General features: G+C 33.6%; 1 protein-coding gene across 1 annotated transcript in view; it reads left to right on the top strand.

Annotated features, from left to right (window-relative positions):
• TMPRSS11D (transmembrane serine protease 11D) overlaps positions 1–17,066 on the top strand; it is a 40,784-nt gene extending 23,718 nt beyond the window's left edge. The window contains exons 6-10 of the mRNA XM_012552226.2: positions 806–844; positions 3,033–3,210; positions 7,208–7,467; positions 9,514–9,656; positions 16,157–17,066. Coding sequence (XP_012407680.1) covers positions 806–844; positions 3,033–3,210; positions 7,208–7,467; positions 9,514–9,656; positions 16,157–16,318 — 782 coding nt within the window. The 3' untranslated portion in view covers positions 16,319–17,066. The remainder of the gene's footprint in view (positions 1–805; positions 845–3,032; positions 3,211–7,207; positions 7,468–9,513; positions 9,657–16,156) is intronic.
• The last annotated feature ends 368 nt before the right edge of the window (positions 17,067–17,434 follow it).

The following is a 17,434-nucleotide window of genomic DNA, read 5'->3' as shown; positions in this document are numbered from 1 at the left end:
TCAGAGTTCACATCCAATACTGATCATTTGGCTTGGGTGTTAGACTTTGTCCAAATTATATTCAAAAAAAGGGGGGAAACAACAGTAGAGGGAAGCACACATATATCCACTCAAGAGAAGCTAATTCCTAGAAAACAGGAACTGAAGCAGAAAAGCAAAAGATCAGAGAGCATATGTTACTATTTTATAGAAAATTAAGAGAGTCATAATAGGATTTGGGACTTTCAAAATGATTTATAGAACAATAATAGAATTATTGTCCATGATACCTATGCTTTCCAGTCACTGTCTTATAAATAAAGACAGAAAAATTCTTAGATTTATAAATGCATTCTATTTTGATGTGAAATTCAGCATGTACACCAATCACTTTCTGAGCTTCCCAAGGTAAAGTCAAGGGTATCATCTTTACTGAGATGAAGCTCAGAATACTTCTAAAATTGAGAGGGGTAGCAGATATGTCTCCAGGGTCTCCAGGAGTTCTTAAACTGGCCTAATAAGAAACTTCTTTCTCATAAACCCCAAATAAATCTGAAATTTAAAGAAAATTGAAAATCAATCCACCTATTGGGAGTTAGCTATAGGAAGAAAAATGCCTGCCAAAATCATTTATTTAATCAGTTATGTTCTACATATTATTTCCAAACTTGTGAGTCAATCAATCCATTTACTACACCTCAAAATTAATCATTAGGGTGAACCTGAAGATTCGAATTTAAAAAAAAAATAAAAGTACGTGGGACTCTATGAAAGAGGTACCAAAGCCTTGTTTCTTTGTTTAATTTCCTTTTTCTTTTCACATCAGCTATTCCTCCTGAGGTTGCACAAGAAATTTTCATCAACGGTAAGTTTAAAAAAACGATTTTTTTGAACAGACAATGAAATATAATAAATGGAAGTTGTATAATTAATAATAAATAGAAAGGGTTTGTCTAATGGACTTTGCAAAGGTCTTCCTACCTGCATTTTAATCTAAGTATGACTCTCTGTATGGGTGGACATAACTGATATCTACTGACACTTTTACTGTTTTTTCTTACTAACATGAGTAGTTTTTTTGTTTGTTTGTTTGTTTGCAGTTTGTTAATCACAACATATGTGATACTTCAATACTTTAGGTCCTTAGACCTAAGGCTTTATCACTATATATACATTTTCTCTCCATTCAGCTCCTAACCAATCTCTACATTTTAGTAATTGGTCTTCAAGAAATTTTATAACCCCAACATCATTATATGAAGACCAAATCTTTAGTGATAAACCTATTTAGCTGTGCTAGTACCTGGTCAACAGACACAAAGGATACCACCAAACTCATACTAAAAAGAAGCTTTTCCAGCTTTTGGCTAGTAAGTCCAGATGGAAGATTACAGTCTGCTGGCATAATCTTCAAGACTCCAGAGTCACTTTTACATTTTAAATGGGGATTTTAATACATCAATATTTTAATATAATTGATAATTATTAACATTAATAAAATTGAAATATTTAATATTTCAATAATAATTGAGACATTTAGCTGGTGCAGTAGATAGAGCATTAGTCTTGGAGTCAGGAAGACTCAAGGATAAATCATAGTTATGTGACTCTGGGCAAGTAACATATATATATGATATTTTATACATTATATATAATATATCATATTTTATATACATTATATATATTATATTATATATAAATATATTATTTCTCTTTCCTTCTTGTTGCAGGACTGCCCTAATTCCAGAGACAGCTAGGTGATGCTATGGATAGGGCACTGAGCTGAATCAGGAAGTCCTCAATTCAAATTCAGCCTCATATGCCATTATTTCTAATACCTCATAATTCACACACCCAACACTGATAGTTGTGTGATCCTGGGCAAGTCATTTAACCTGTCTCCCTTAGTTTCTTTAATTGTAAAATAATAATAATAATAATAGCACCTACCTCCTACAGTTGGAAGGATCAAATGAGATAACATTTGTACAGGGCTTTGCATAGTGCCTGGCACATAGTTGGCACTTAATATATGCTTGCTTCCTTCTTTTCTTCCACTTATTTAAGAATAGCTCCAACACTACTGTTATTACACAATTCTTCATTCATAATGCGCTCCAAGTTACTCACACCTACTGTACATTTCTCTCTTGTCTTATGGATGAACTCCTACTTCAGGCCTTTGAAACCTGGAATTCCATGCTTTGCAAACATGTAATATCACTAGAAGAACACTAGAGCTTTGGTTTTAATTTTGGTTTTTGTTTTTTTTTTCTAATGAGTCTTCATCTAATGAGCCAAATCGGAGGGATTTGGAACCAATGGAAACACTATACTATTCCCTAAAAATAACATAGCTTCTCTCCTCATTTGCCAGTGTCAATTCATTCTCCTATTATAGTTTTTCTCTCAATAATGTACATACTGGTAGAAAAGCACAACATAATCTTCACAATAAGCATTCTTCATCTAGTTGATTTTTCTTATTAGATTTTTTTGTTGTTCAGTCATTTCAGCCATGTTTGACTCCTTATGACCCCATGTAGGGTTTTCTTAGCAAAAATACTAGAATGGTTTGTCATTTTTTTTCTCTAGGTCATTTTTAAAATGAGTAACTGAGGCAAACAAAGTTAAGTGACTTGCCTAGAGTAATACAGCTATTAAGTTTTTAAGTCAGATTTGAACTCAGGAAAATGAGTCTTCCTAGCTTCAGATCTGACATTCTATCTACTGTACCAGTTAGCTATCCCATTGTGGATAGTTAGAGTGAAATCTAAATTAAATTCATATTAATTCCCAATCTTACTTCTTGACACCTATAATTCAAAGGTTATTCAAAGGTTCCCCCAAGAGACTTAATTTGACTGCCCACTGACCATATACTTTTACTTCTAGAGTTACATGGAAGAACAGATAGAGCAAGATAGAGTCCTATAAAGTACTTTATCTATAAAGTAATATATCAATAATATTGATTTATTGATAATCAGTAATAAATGATTATTAAATTTCTGAAGACATTCTCTAAAGCTAATGGTTCTTATTTTTATCAGAATGTGGGTCTCGCCCTGACCTTATGTCATTGTCCTATGAAAGAATCATAGAAGGAACACAAGCCAAAGCGGGAGACTGGCCGTGGCAAGCAAGCCTTCAGCTCAACAATATTCACCACTGTGGAGCTATCCTCATTAGCAACACCTGGCTCCTGACTGCTGCTCACTGCTTTCGAAAGTAAGTTTATAACCAATAAGGTAGAAATAAAGCAGCCATGACAACGAACTGTGACTTAGGGTCCCCCATATGGGACTGAACGTACCAGAAGTCAAGAAACTGAATAAAAACAACCTCTTATTCCTAATGCTAGTTTTTCATAGCATTTTATAGGATTGAAAACTAGGACTCAGCTTGCTCCCAGAAGTTACTGATCTCCACCAGACTAATGATATTGTTTCTGGGAGAATGTAGATTCAGTTGGTTCAGGGTTGCTTCTTGTGAAAAAAGGGGTTGTGCTAAAATAATACTATGAATACAAAGAAAAGACTATGTTGCATACAACAGAAACAAAATTAACCTAATATATATCTAAAGATACAAAGTTCTCTTTTATTGTCACTTAATTTTAGGACTCATCCTAAACTTGAGTGACGTAGACCTAGCTAGGAGACCTAGATTTTAAAGGGCAAGTTTTCCACAGAGGTAGCAATGAGAGAGAAACAGAGACAGAGAAAAAAGGGACAGACACATATAGAGGGTGAGTCTGGGAATAGTACAAATTTTATGAAATTACAAAAATGTAAGTAGACCTGAAGATATTCTGAATTCTACTATATGTCTAGATTATAATATGTGACAGTATTCCCCAACTTGTTGATTTGGTTTTGAATTTGTATTACCCAGTTATACCTAGAGGTATGTTTCTGATTTGTGTCAGTGCCTTCTAGTGTTAGGTCCAAAGTTCTACAAGGAATAAGTGGGCAAGATCTTGCCAGGCTAGTTATCTATTAGAAAGAAGGAAAAGCAGAAATGACCCTATTAATCTCATTTATCCTTGTGAATTTATAATTCAGAACTGAAAATGTCCTGTAAATGCAGGCTTTTAGCACTTTCACATTTTCCATTAATGGTAAGAGAACTTCAATTTAAGATGCTCCTATATGATTAAGATGCTTAAGTCTAAAAATTGTAATCTCCATAGAAGCAACTACATTAAATAATCATACTGTGTCATTAAGTATCAAATCACATAGGATTCTATTTTTGAAGCCTTGGAACATTCTCTGAATCCTGTCTTCTGTTCACCTCTCTACCCCTGGAGCTAGTAAAACATTCTTTTATATACTTTGTTGTTGTTGTTCAATCATTCAGATATGTCTGATTCTTCATGACCCCATGGACCATTGCAGAGGAGGCCCTTCTATCTTTCACTATCTCTCAAAGTCTGTCCATGTTATGTTTGTTTTTTCCATGTCACTATCCATCCATCTCATCCTCTGCCATTCTCTTTTCCTTTTGCCCTTAATTTTTTTCCTCAACATCAGTGTCTGTTCCATTGAGTTCCACATTCTGATTTTTTAAGCTTCAGCTTCAGTATGTGACATTCTAGGGATTAGTCTGAATTAGTTTCCCCAAGTATTTCTTGATTTTATTTCCTTGCAGTCCAAAGGATTCTCAAAAGTCTTCTCTAATATAATTTGAAAAAGTCAATTCTTTAGTGCTCAACTTTTCTTTTAGTCCAACTTTCAGCGTCATATATTGCTACTGGAAAAATTATAGCTTTGATTATATTGGTATATTTGATTATATTGAATATATTTGATTATATTGATTATATGGACCTCAGTTCAGCTGAAAAGAATCCCATCATCTCCACTAGTCCTATTTTTAGCAATGCTTCCTAAGACCCACTTGAATTCATTCTCCAGAATATCTCACTCTAGATCTGTAACCATATCATAGTGTCATGTTTCTTGTATAATACTTTTGTGTGTTTTTACCTCCTCTTTTTAATCTCTTCTACTTCTGTTAAGTTCTTACCATTTTTGTCTATTATAACACCCATTTTGCATGTTGCCTTGATATCTCTAAATCTCTTGAAGAGATTCCCTATGAGCTACATTAAAAGACAAGGTACTAGATACTGAACTCACAACTTAGCCTGAATATCTCCTGTAATTTGAGAATTCATCAAAATGGGTCAGTTCAGAGTATGACCAGCCTTGTCATAAGACACATGGAAAGGAGCAGGTTCCTGGAAAGAAAATAAGGAGTCTGGAGGTTCTTTAGGAACCCACAATCCTATAGCATTCCAGGCCAGTGTCCAATTATAGGGAATAAAGGAAGTTGAGAGGATAAGAATGACATTATGTGCTCATCCCCTCCCTGGGTCTAGGTCTCCAGCAGTACTCTCATATCTTAGGTTCTAAACTTTCACAGGCTGATCTTGCTTTTGCAAAATATTTAATATCAATAGTTTTATTCTTCTTTTCAATATATGCTATCTGTATTCCCCACATTCATCTTGAAAAATCTTTTTTCCCCTTTCCTTTTTCCCCTTCCACTTAATAAGTTGTCCATGCAATCAGGGACTTCATGGAGAGATGGAAAAAAATATCACCACCACCAATATTTCCCTGATAAGGACAAAGACCTACAAAATAATCATTTGAAAAATTGTTTTTAAAAAGAGGGGGGAAATCACCCTGAAATTCTAAAAAGTGACCCATCCAAAATGATTTCTGGGATGAGAAAAATAACACACCAGGAATCCCACATGTTACTCAATTGTTCATTATGTAAATTTTAACAAATCAAGTTAAAGTTATAAAATTTCAGTCCAGAAGTCTGTAAAGGAAACCTCTACCAATCTTTAGGTTTACTTATGCATTATGAGTCATTTTCTTCTAAGTAGTTTTACTATTTCTATGTTAAATTTTTCTTCAACTATACCAGTGCAAATTCAGGGTGACAAGGGGACAGTGGAATAACCTCTGAGAGGTTTTTACTAATTTAAGTAGGCCATATTTTTCTTGGATTTCCCCAATATACTGTGTATATAGTGGCAGAAAGAGCCAGTCTTGAAGTCAGGAAAACTGTTCAAGTCCTTGTTCTGATACAACCTGGCATTTTAACTCTGGGCAGATCAATGAACCTCTTTCTTCTGTCCTGGGCCATGTTACCCTGAAATCCATAACTCTGTTAAAGCAAATTAAAATGTAATTGAAAAACATTTAGTGAAATAAGTAAAATGTAATAAAACATAAATAATGTTAATAATGATTTTCTAAGTGAATATGTGCCAGTTAGGGCTAGTAATGGCCCCTATATTTATTTTAGAGTTTGACATCACTATCCTAGACAACTCTCTAAGCCTGTACATTGCAGGAAAAGTGCCAACTGCTTTAGTCAGGGGAGTCCCTTCACCTGGCCGTTTCCTATACCAAGAAAATCACAGATCCAGCCACTATTCCTTACCAAGAAGTACTTAAGAGGCACTATGCCATAGTACAGTGGTTCTTTACCTGAGATCTGTAGTATAGATTTCAAAGAATATGTGAAGTTAAATTAGGGAGAAAATACATCTTCATGTCAATACAAATGATTTCCTTCAAAATTCTATGTATTTTAGTTTATGATTTAAAACAAATAAACCCATTATTATGACAAGAGACCCTTCTGAAAGGGTCCATGACAGAAAGTTAACCCTTGCTTTAGAAGTCAAAGCAATGGATTTGGAGTCAGGAAGGCCTCAGACACTTCTTCACTGTGTGACCCTGGACAAGTGATAATTTAAATCTAAATCTCCTCATCTGTACAATGGTGATGGTAATATCACCTTCTGCAAAAGATTGCTGTGAAGATAAAATAAGGTATGTAAAGTCCTCGCAAATCTTCAACTGGCTACATAAATGTGAATTACTTAGCTACCTGATAGTGGATTTCACTGTGATTTTAGTTGGAGACTATAGCTCCAAACATTTTTTTCTAAAATCATTGAACTGAGTTTTCCTTGGGAAGCAATTATTTCTGGGAAGGAATTCCTTATAAGCAATCTAGTTCTGTTACATGATTATGAAATATATAGCATGCAGTCTAAAAGAAGGGGGGAAAATTGTGAAAAAAAATTCACATGCTCAGAAATTTGGATGGGAGGTACTCTACAAACTCCATATTTTAGGGTTTTGATCCAAAATATTTTTATTGCATATATTTCCATCTTTTTTCCCCTTAGTGTCCGTGACCCACGCCGATGGAGTATTAGCTTTGGATATTCCCTAAGTTCACCAGAAAAAAGAGCAAATGTGAAGAGGATTATAATACATCCTAATTATATATCAGCAACTCATGAAAATGACATTGCATTAGTGGAGCTGAGTAATAGCGTCACCTTTACCAAGAGCATCCATCGAATCTGTCTCCCAGAGGCCAATCAGAATATCCCTGTGGGGAGCAGTGTTTACGTGATAGGATGGGGATCCCATAGACTTGGTGGTGAGTATCTCAGGAAAAAATTGCCTTAACTTCATTTAATATTCAGGGCCTATGAAGATATGGAAGAAGCTATTAAAGAAGCAATTTGACATATTAGAACAGTGGATTTAGATTCAAAAATAAAAAATAAAAATAGAAATACTTCTTTAAATTTTCAGATTCTGGCTTACCTTTGAACAAATCACTACCTCATTAGGCACTCCTTTCCTCATCTGTATAATAAACGCTTTGGACTAAGTGACCTCTAAGGTCCTTTCTATCCCTGAGTCCTATGTTGCTATGATAATTTGAATGCCAAATTTTCAAACTTAGAAACCTATGTCTGTCATAAAAATAACAGTCTAGAATAATTAATAAGATTCACATAGTATCATCTCATTTGATTCTCATAACAATCCTATGAAGAAGGGATTAAAAGTATTAATAAACACATTTCAAAGAGGACTAGAAAACTGGCCATGAAGAAGTAAGTGACTTAGCCATAGTCACACAGCTAATAAATTTCAGAGATGATAGAATTCAATCTCAAGTGTCTCCTGACTGCAAAAACAATGCTCCTTCCATTATATCCTGGAACCAGCTCTTGTTTCTTTAGCCCTGAGTTCTAGGAGGAGAACGCAATAACAGTCATGGAAACTATCAAAAATTTGGAGACATGGGCAAAAGAGAAAGACTAAAGTTAACAAAGGAAGGGGAACCTCTCAGAGAGATCTTTGGGGGGGGGGAAATCTTCAGTCATACCCACATATATCCTCAGACTTTCCAGAAGCATCAAAAGTCATTGTGCATGTATTTTATATAAATGAATTGAATATAAGAATACTGACATATTTGAAATGTCTTCCCTAATAAATATTTGCAAATACTGTATATGTCTTACATTGCTTTAAGAAATAATATCATATATTCAAGTTCCATTGAATGGTGGTGATAGGCATAAAAGGAGAAAGGAGAAGGAATGGTAGTAGTAGGTAGGTAGCTAAGTAAGTAGCTAGGTGGTGGTAGTGATGGTAGTAGTAGTAGTAGTAGTAGTTAGTAGTAATAGTAATAATGGTAATAGTAGTAATAGTAGTAGTAGTAGTTAGTAGTAGTAATAGCAGTAATAGTAATAAGTAGTAGTAACAGTAATAGATAGTAATAGTAATAAGCAATAATAGTAGTAGTAATAGTAATAATGGTAGTAGTAGTAATAGTAATAGTAGTAGTAGTAATAATAGTAGTAATAGATAGTAGTAGTAGTAATAGTAATAGGAAGTAGTAGTAATAGCAGTAATAGTAATGATTAGTAGTAGTAGTAGTAGTAGTAGTAGTAATAGTAATAGTAGTAGTAGTAGTAGTAATAGCAATAGTAGTACTTGTAGAGTAATGGTAATAGGTAGTAGTAGTAGTACTAGTAAGCAGTAATAGTAGAGTAGTAATAGTTTTTAGTAGTAATAGTAGTAGTAGTAGTAGTAGTAGTAGTAATAGATAGTAGTAATAGTAGTAGTAGTAGTTAGTAGTAGTAATAGCAGTAATAGTAATAAGTAGTAGTAACAGTAATAGATAGTAATAGTAATAAGCAATAATAGTAGTAGTAATAGCAATAATGGTAGTAGTAGTAATAGTAATAGTAGTAGTAGTAATAATAGTAGTAATAGATAGTAGTAGTAGTAATAGTAATAGGAAGTAGTAGTAATAGCAGTAATAGTAATGATTAGTAATAGTAATAGTAGTAGTAGTAGTAATAGTAATGAGTAGTAGTAGTAGTAGTAGTAATAGCAATAATAGTAATGAGTAGGAGTAGTAGTAGTAGGAGTAGTAATAAGGAGGGGAGGAGTAAGAGTAGCAGTAATAAATCTTCCATCTCATACTGTTGCCACTGAGAGACTGTGGAGACATCTTTTTCATATGAACATCTTATCAGTGTTTTGCCTGTGATAATATAGGGAAGAGGATTTTTTTGCCACAAACTTGGAAAATGTGCATTATTCAGTAAATCATGTTTGCGACTGTAGGGAATCCATTTTCTAAATTCAAAGTTCTCATCCTCTCCCTTGTAATCCATAGGTTCAAGTGTAAATATTCTTGAGCAAGGTGGAGTTGAAATCATAAGCAATAATGACTGTAATTCATTAGAACAATATAATGGACTGGTGAGACCCGGTATGATATGTGCTGGAAAACCTGGAGGTGGCATTGATGCTTGTCAGGTAGGTTCCTGAGCAGCAAAATTATTTACATAGCAATATGTGGCACAGTATTAATGGGACATATAAATTGCCCTGAAGTTTTTCTTGTCCTCTCAGAATATATCAGAGAGAAAGAAAATTGCTTTTACAGGTTTGTTCTAATATCCAATGGTTAGGTCACAGGAATAATAAGAAATCAAGATGATATCAGAATAATTGTGAAATAGGTGATGGCTGTCATTTTATAATTTTCTTGATCTTTTAGAAATGGATGAATTTTGGAATAATTAATAATAGTTCAATTTAAACATGAAAATCTGTCTTGCTAAGAATAATTATTTAAATATCATAGATTTCCACAAAAATCAGAGTGATAAGTTGTGTAAACTCTTTCCCAAACTCCAGATGTACATGTCTGACTGTGTATTAGATGTTTCAAACTAGACATCCCATAGGTATTTCGGATAAACAAACAGAGCTTATTATCTTTTCCCGAAAACACATCTCTCTTTTCAACTTTCCTATTTCTGTCAAGGACATCCATATAGGATTCTCTCACTTTTGCCCCATATGCCCAATCAGTTGTCAAGCCTTGTGGGATCTACCTCTATGACATCTCTGCCCCCTTTATCCACACACACACTTACTACTCTAGGTCAGATCCACATTCCCTCTCATTTGGGTTATTTCAGTAGCCTCCTAATTAGTATCTCAGGTTCAAATCTCTTCCCTCTGCCATCCATACTACACATTTTTAAAGTTCAAGACTGACAACATCACTCATCTACTCCATAAATCCTAAGGAAGAAAAAAGATATAAAATTTTGGAGGAAATTAAACATATGGGGCATAAACACAACAGAACCCAGAACATTTCTGGAGAAAGCACTTTCTTGTGCTGCTGCTAGGAATGATGCTGTGATTACACATTACTCCAAATAAAAGTTCATCCACTAAAGGACATCAGACTCAGAGAAGAATGACTAACACTCCTTGATGACTCTGCTGAGGCAAATGACAGATTCCATTAAAGTGTGGGCTCTTTGAGAGCAGGGAATGTTTGGTTTTTATCCGTTCTTTGTGTCCCTAGCATTCATCACAGAGCCTAGTATGGAGTAGACAGTTGATAAATGCTGATTGCCTGACAAATTAAACCTGACATAGACAATTGAATGATTGTCATCTCTGGGTATACAACTAGAATGTTCCCAAGATTTTCCAGAGAACAATTAAAACTAACGAACACTAACCTCTTCTTGGGATTCACAGAAAGCATATCTAATCCTTATGAATTCATAGGGAAGGGAGGTTGCAGAATGGAAGACTTTGAGGGTTCAAGTAGTGATTGGATCATCATTCACAGGTGAAGATATAAGATTCAGCATAGGAAGGAAGTTTTAGAAATAAACTACTGACTACAAAGATCATGCCTGAAAATGGGACTTTGGAACATTGTTTAAATTAGAAGAATGATGGGCTCTTGATGAAGGATGGTGTGCATCTAATAAAGACTGATTGATACATTTTATTGGAGTATAGTAAATCTAATTAAGAAGATTTTAAACAAAAAATGGAAGATGAGGGAGAAAGTTGACCACATAGATCTGACAAGCCAGGTACACAGAGAAAAACAGTCACAACATTGGGGAAAATGGCAGAAGGAAGGACCAATAAATTACAATATCTGACAAATACAATATCTGCTATCTAAGAAAAGCAGGAGGAACTATAAAACTCAAAGCTTCAAGTATCTAAAGACTTTTTCGAAAATGATAATGATGATGAGAAGGAAGAGGAGGAGGAAGAACAAAAAAGAACAAGAAGGAAGAACAAGAACAAGACAAAGAACAAGAACAACAAAAACAAGAAGAGCAATAAGAACAACAAAAACAACAAGAACAAGAACAACAAGAATAAGAACAAGAAAAACAAGAACAAGAGGAGGAAGAAAAGGAAGGGAAGGAGATGGACGCAGAGAAGGAAATGACAAGACAATAAAGTTGACAATATCAAAAATGAAGATGACAATGAAAAGAATGATAAGGACACCACCAATTTGCCTCCAGAAAGAAAAGGAGAAAAGCAAAACTTGTTTTACTTAAACCAAAAAAAGTGCTTGTGATAATCTCAATCTTTTCCATAAAACAAAGCATTTTTGCATAGCATTCTTCCAGACTAGAGGCAACATTAAATCATGAGGAAAGAACCAATTTTGACATGAAGAAGACCTGTCTTCATCTCCCACCTTTGGCACACACTGACCATGTAAACCTGGCCAACTTCTCTGTGGCTCATGTAAGGCAGCATGTTTTAGGACAGTTGCAGATCTACGCTGTTAGAGGAGTTTTTACATTAAGAATTCTCTACACTGGGGATGTGACAAGTCTAGACCTATATATGAACACATATATATATACATATACACATGCATAGATGTATGTTATATATATATATATATATGTGTGTGTGTGTGTGTGTGTGTGTGTGTGTGTATACATATACCATATACCAGAAGACTATATATATATATATATAATTAATATATATATATTATAATTAGTAGTAATAGATAGTAGTAATTGTTAGTATATTTATATAGTATAATATATATAGCATATATAATAGATTATATATACAGTATAATTATATAGATATATATGCAATATGTAATTTATATATTATATAATTAGTAGTAATTATTAGTATATTTATATTGTATAATATATATAGTATATGTTATAAATTACATATATAGTATATATCTATAGTATAAATATATAGATATATATGAATTTTATATATATATATATATATATATATATATATATATATATATATATATGTTCTTCTGGTATATGGCTCGAAATAATGGAATACTACTGTCACCAAGGAATTAAAACTCAGGATGACCCAAAAGACAGTATAGAGATCCTTTATGGTCATGAGCAGGCTAAAACACATTATTAACCCAGAATTGTGCAGGGGAAGTGATAGAAAGAATGTCACCAGACATGTATGACTGAAAAAGGTTTAAGTATGTTGTAGTAAAAGCAAATGGTAATCTGCTCTGATATCTCTGTAAGGAAGGGCCCAGGAACATTGAATGGACTTCTTACGGAGTATTTACAGGACATAAGAGCAATATGAGTTGAGTAGATACGCATTTTGCACCATTGGAAAGTATACCTGAATCAATGAAATCACAGAGTAATAGGGTTGTGAAGGATGTGCCAGAGGTTGGATTTCACTGCTATAGACTTCAAGGACAGTGGGGCATGCACATATCCTGGCAAAGCAGTAAAATGGATTTGTATTGGTCATTTTATCTTTAATTCTAAAAAGAATGACCCCCCCCCCAAAAAAAAAAAAAACCTTGGGATTAAATAGCATTTTTGATCATTATTAGGCTCATGGATTCTTAAATTTTGAACCAATAAGGATCCCTGCATTGTTCTCCCCCCCAAAAAAATATGGCAGGTTTTGTAAATTATAGTTTCACTTAAATTGCTGGTAAAAGTCTAGAATTCATTAGGAAGGAAAATAGGTGGAGGGATGAGAGGGAAGAGACTGGGTGTCTCTGGCTTCAGAGAATATACAGGACTATGTTCAGGAGTCTGTGTAGAAATATATTCTTTGCATCTGGGTAGATAGGTGAGTGATAGGTGAGCTGGCACAGGGAGCATTACCACCTGGTTGTAGCTAAATCTTCTCAGCACATGTACAGAAGCACCGTGTGGGTGTCCATACAGATTAAACAATTGTATTGATCCCTTGGGACCAGCTGTAACTCCACCTTGCCCAGGAGGCTTTAGAGACCTAAAACTGGTCACAGTTGAGTCTTTTGTGATCTTTTCAATGTCACTGACCTATTGCCACTGACCCATATAGAAAACTGGTATTATCTGAATAATTTGTGTATACCTCCATTCAGAATATGTCTCTCCTTTCCCCCCACGCTCCACTCAAGTATCCTTCTATTTGTCTTCTTGCATGGAATATCTGCCTTTGGGTACAAGTGCCAGTGCACTTGATCAAGCAAAGATCACAATTGTAAGGACCTTCAAGTTGGTTATTACTATCAGAACAGAAATTATTAAACTGAGGTCCACAGACACATTTCAGGGATTCTGTAAACTCAGATAAGGAGAACTATATAAAAATATAAAAAATACATACACATTAATATTTATTAAAGATTTATTAAATTAAAAAGTTAAATGTAATTCATGTATTAGCTAAATTAGTAAACTTAGTTTATTAAATTGATTATTAATCTTTAATATAATAAATTAATGATTATATCTACAAATATTAGAAATATATAAATATTTAAATTAAATATATAAAAATACTTTACTTTAGCATTATGGATACTCTCCATTTTATTTTATGCATTTAAAAACATTTTTCTGAGAAGGGATTCAGAGGTTTAACCAGAGTGCCAAAGATATTTGTCCATTATGGGGAAAAAAAAAGTTAAGCCCTTCCCATTGCCATGCAGATCCAAGTTCAGGTGAGATTCATTGCCTGGGTCTCTTTGCCAGTGCCCTTCATTAAGCAAGCAATCTCCTTAGTATCTTCTCCTGACTATAGCTTTCCTATTTCTCTAATCAGGTGTAGTTCTAGTCTTTTTTATGTCGTAATAGTGTCCTTGTTGTCCAGAAAGAAAGGAGCCTTCCCTCCAAATTAAGAATAGAAATTATTCTAAATCTTATTTAACTCTGCCCTGGTCAGACCACTTCAAGATTGCTGTTTATAGCTCTGGGCACCACAATTCAGTAAAAATATAGAAAAATGATAGATGACCTAAAATTAAAGGTTACATCTTTTAAAAAAAAAAAAGGCACAGAAAGAAAGTACTTGGGGAGAATTCTTAATCAAGAAAGGAATAGAAGTGATACAAAATAAAATAGATAATTTATATTACACAAAATGAAAAGACTACTACCAAAATTATATATCCAGAGAAATCGCAGGTCATAATACTGTGAGACATAAAATGCTTTAAAATTTACAAGGCATTTAATAGACATTTTCTCTTTTGATAACATTATGTATTCTATGCTAAAACCATCAATGCTGCATGTACCCTTTATTCCATCCCCCCTCCTTTTTATTTTTCCAACTGATTGCCCTATCATCCCTGCCCTCTCTAATGTGTCTCTTCATATCTATTGGCTTCTTCCTATCTATAACCAAGCCCCCAAAACCAACCAACCAACAAAAACTAGCTATCACTCTAGTTAACTATTATCCTATATTTTTTAATACCTATCTCAGTTAAACTCTTTGAAAAAGCCATTTATACTTTTTCTCACTCTCATTTAAATACTTTGAATCTGGTTTCTGACTTCATTCAGTTGGAACTATTAGAATTATATAGAACTTCACTCTAGTTCATAACTCACAGGCAGCAAATCTTCAGACCACAAATACAAACACAAAATATTCTTGAGAATTCAACAAATAAATTGAAGTGTTGCCTACAACTGCTTGGACACATTGATTGAAAATTTTTTTCAAAATATTTTAATATATTGCTATACCAACTCTTCAATCATCAAACTATATAGAAAAGCTTTTAAAAATAGAAAGACTTAGCAAAAGTGATTACACCATGTTGGCACTGGTCAACATGAGTGCCATCTCTATTGTCCTGTCTACTATAGAAAATCTTTTAAAGTAGAGGGAATTAGTAGAAATGATTACACCATGATGGAATCAGCCTTTTTCACCATTTTGTCCTATCTACTACTGGAGAGGTCCCAAAGATCCTTTATTTGAGTCTACCAGTGATGGATTTAAATGGCAATACTCCCATTCAGTAACAAAAAGCTGGCATTTATTTACCTAACACAATAGTCTGCACAATATTAAAGTATTTGGAAAGATAGGAAAGTAATATCTTTATAGTATTTCTCTCTGAGTTCCATTTTTTTTACAAAAAAAATAAGAATAAGATGATGATGATCAATCAACAAGCATTTATTAAGGGGCTTACTATATGTGAGGTGTTGTGCTCAGAATTGGAGACACAAAGAGAAAGCAAAAAATTCTCTGAACTCAAAGAGCTTAGATTCTAATGAAGGAAACATGTACCCAAAGAAGATGAACAGAAGGTATATATTGAATAAATCCAAGGAAATCTGGGTGCTTCTGGCAAAAGATGATGTTTGAGCTGGGTCTTAAAAGAAATCAAAGATTTATGATGATTTTTAAAAATTAAATAATAAAATAAATAAAATAAAATAATTGTACTAGATGATCTCTAAAATCCCATCTACTATGAGACTTGTACTGGAGAAATCAAAACCTTTCTTGCCTCTTCATTATATGTTATGTTTCAACATTATCAACATGAGACTATTTAAATCAGACTACAACATAAAAATCCTATACCTGTTTTTTTGATAATTCCTCTCTGTTAGTAATAAAATAAATGCCATTCCTACACGTACAGAGTTCTTTGTGATTTAGAGTAAAATCATGATACTTAATCACAAATGTTGATTTTCTTTCAGGGAGATTCTGGTGGACCATTAGCGATGGCTGACTCAAGACAGATCTGGTCAGTTTGGGGAATAGTGAGTTGGGGATATGAATGTGGCCTGCCCAACAAACCTGGAATCTATACTTATGTGCCCTTCTATCGTGACTGGATAACTCAACAGACTGGAATCTAGTACAATAACCTGCTTTCTCCTGTAAATGTTGTATGCAAGGTGTGTCTGTCTGAAATGTCAAAGCCTTTTCCACTCATTTTTGGTCATTATCTTAACATGGTGCTTTTATGAATTCATCAAAGATTTTTACAAAATATCTCTTCATTAAAATACTCCTTTTAGGGGATGGATTTTTTTTAACCCAAAAGGTCTTTCTAATGTTGCTTTTGTAGGACTTTCTGTTTTCTAAATTGATCAGATTGTATTGTCATTTCTACTTAGTCTTTTCATTTCTGTTTATCCAAGAAGACTGCAGTTCTTTCTTTATAGGGAAAGCTCTGCAGTGTTGTGAAAACCGTACTGGCAGACCTTAGTTTAAATCCAAGGTCTCCACCTGCTGCCTGTGTGACCTTGAGCATGTCAGCTAATCACTTGGAAGTTTGGCAGTTTGTAAATGAGAAGATACCAGGTGTAAATCTCAGGTCCTATAACTGCAACTTTATGAGTTTTCTGTTGCCCAAATATAAAGTCTTTCTAAGCATTATTCAGATTAACCTTCATATCATTCTTTCATTTCCTACTAACAGAACATAGTAGTAAATAGAAATTTGTTTCTGGAATTTACCAAATGTTACTTAAAAGTACTAATCCAGGGGTAATTGAATGTACTTATTTTTACAATATTTTATATCATAATAACCAAAAGAGTGTGTTTTAGTAACTAGAAAAGAAATTTGATGTTTATTTTGGCACAATCATGTATTTTTCCAGCACTATTATTGTATCTTTCTCTTTTTTTCCATCTATCAAGTGTAAATAAAAATATATGCCATTCCTCTGCCTTTCAGGAATTGAATGAAAGGTAGCAAAACCCTGATCAATTCATGTACTTAAGCAATGGGTACTCTGATTAATTAATTCACTTTTCATCCTTTATATATACAATATGGGGAATATTATTTAAACTTTAAGGATTTTATAGTGTCTCTGAGGAATAATTAAGGCAATTATCTTCTTTACATAATTCTGTGAATACATAATGTTTGTTATGAATATTTGAAAGTCCTGATCAATCAAGGCTTTATTGTAAATATGATGTGCTTTGGATTCTAAAATTAAATGTATCTCTCTCAAGCT

The sequence above is a fragment of the Sarcophilus harrisii genome, chromosome 6 (assembly GCF_902635505.1).
Source record: "Sarcophilus harrisii chromosome 6, mSarHar1.11, whole genome shotgun sequence".
Classification (NCBI taxonomy): domain Eukaryota; kingdom Metazoa; phylum Chordata; class Mammalia; order Dasyuromorphia; family Dasyuridae; genus Sarcophilus; species Sarcophilus harrisii.
The sequence above is the reverse complement of the archived record's forward strand: the minus strand, read 5'-3'. Positions and strand labels throughout refer to the sequence as shown.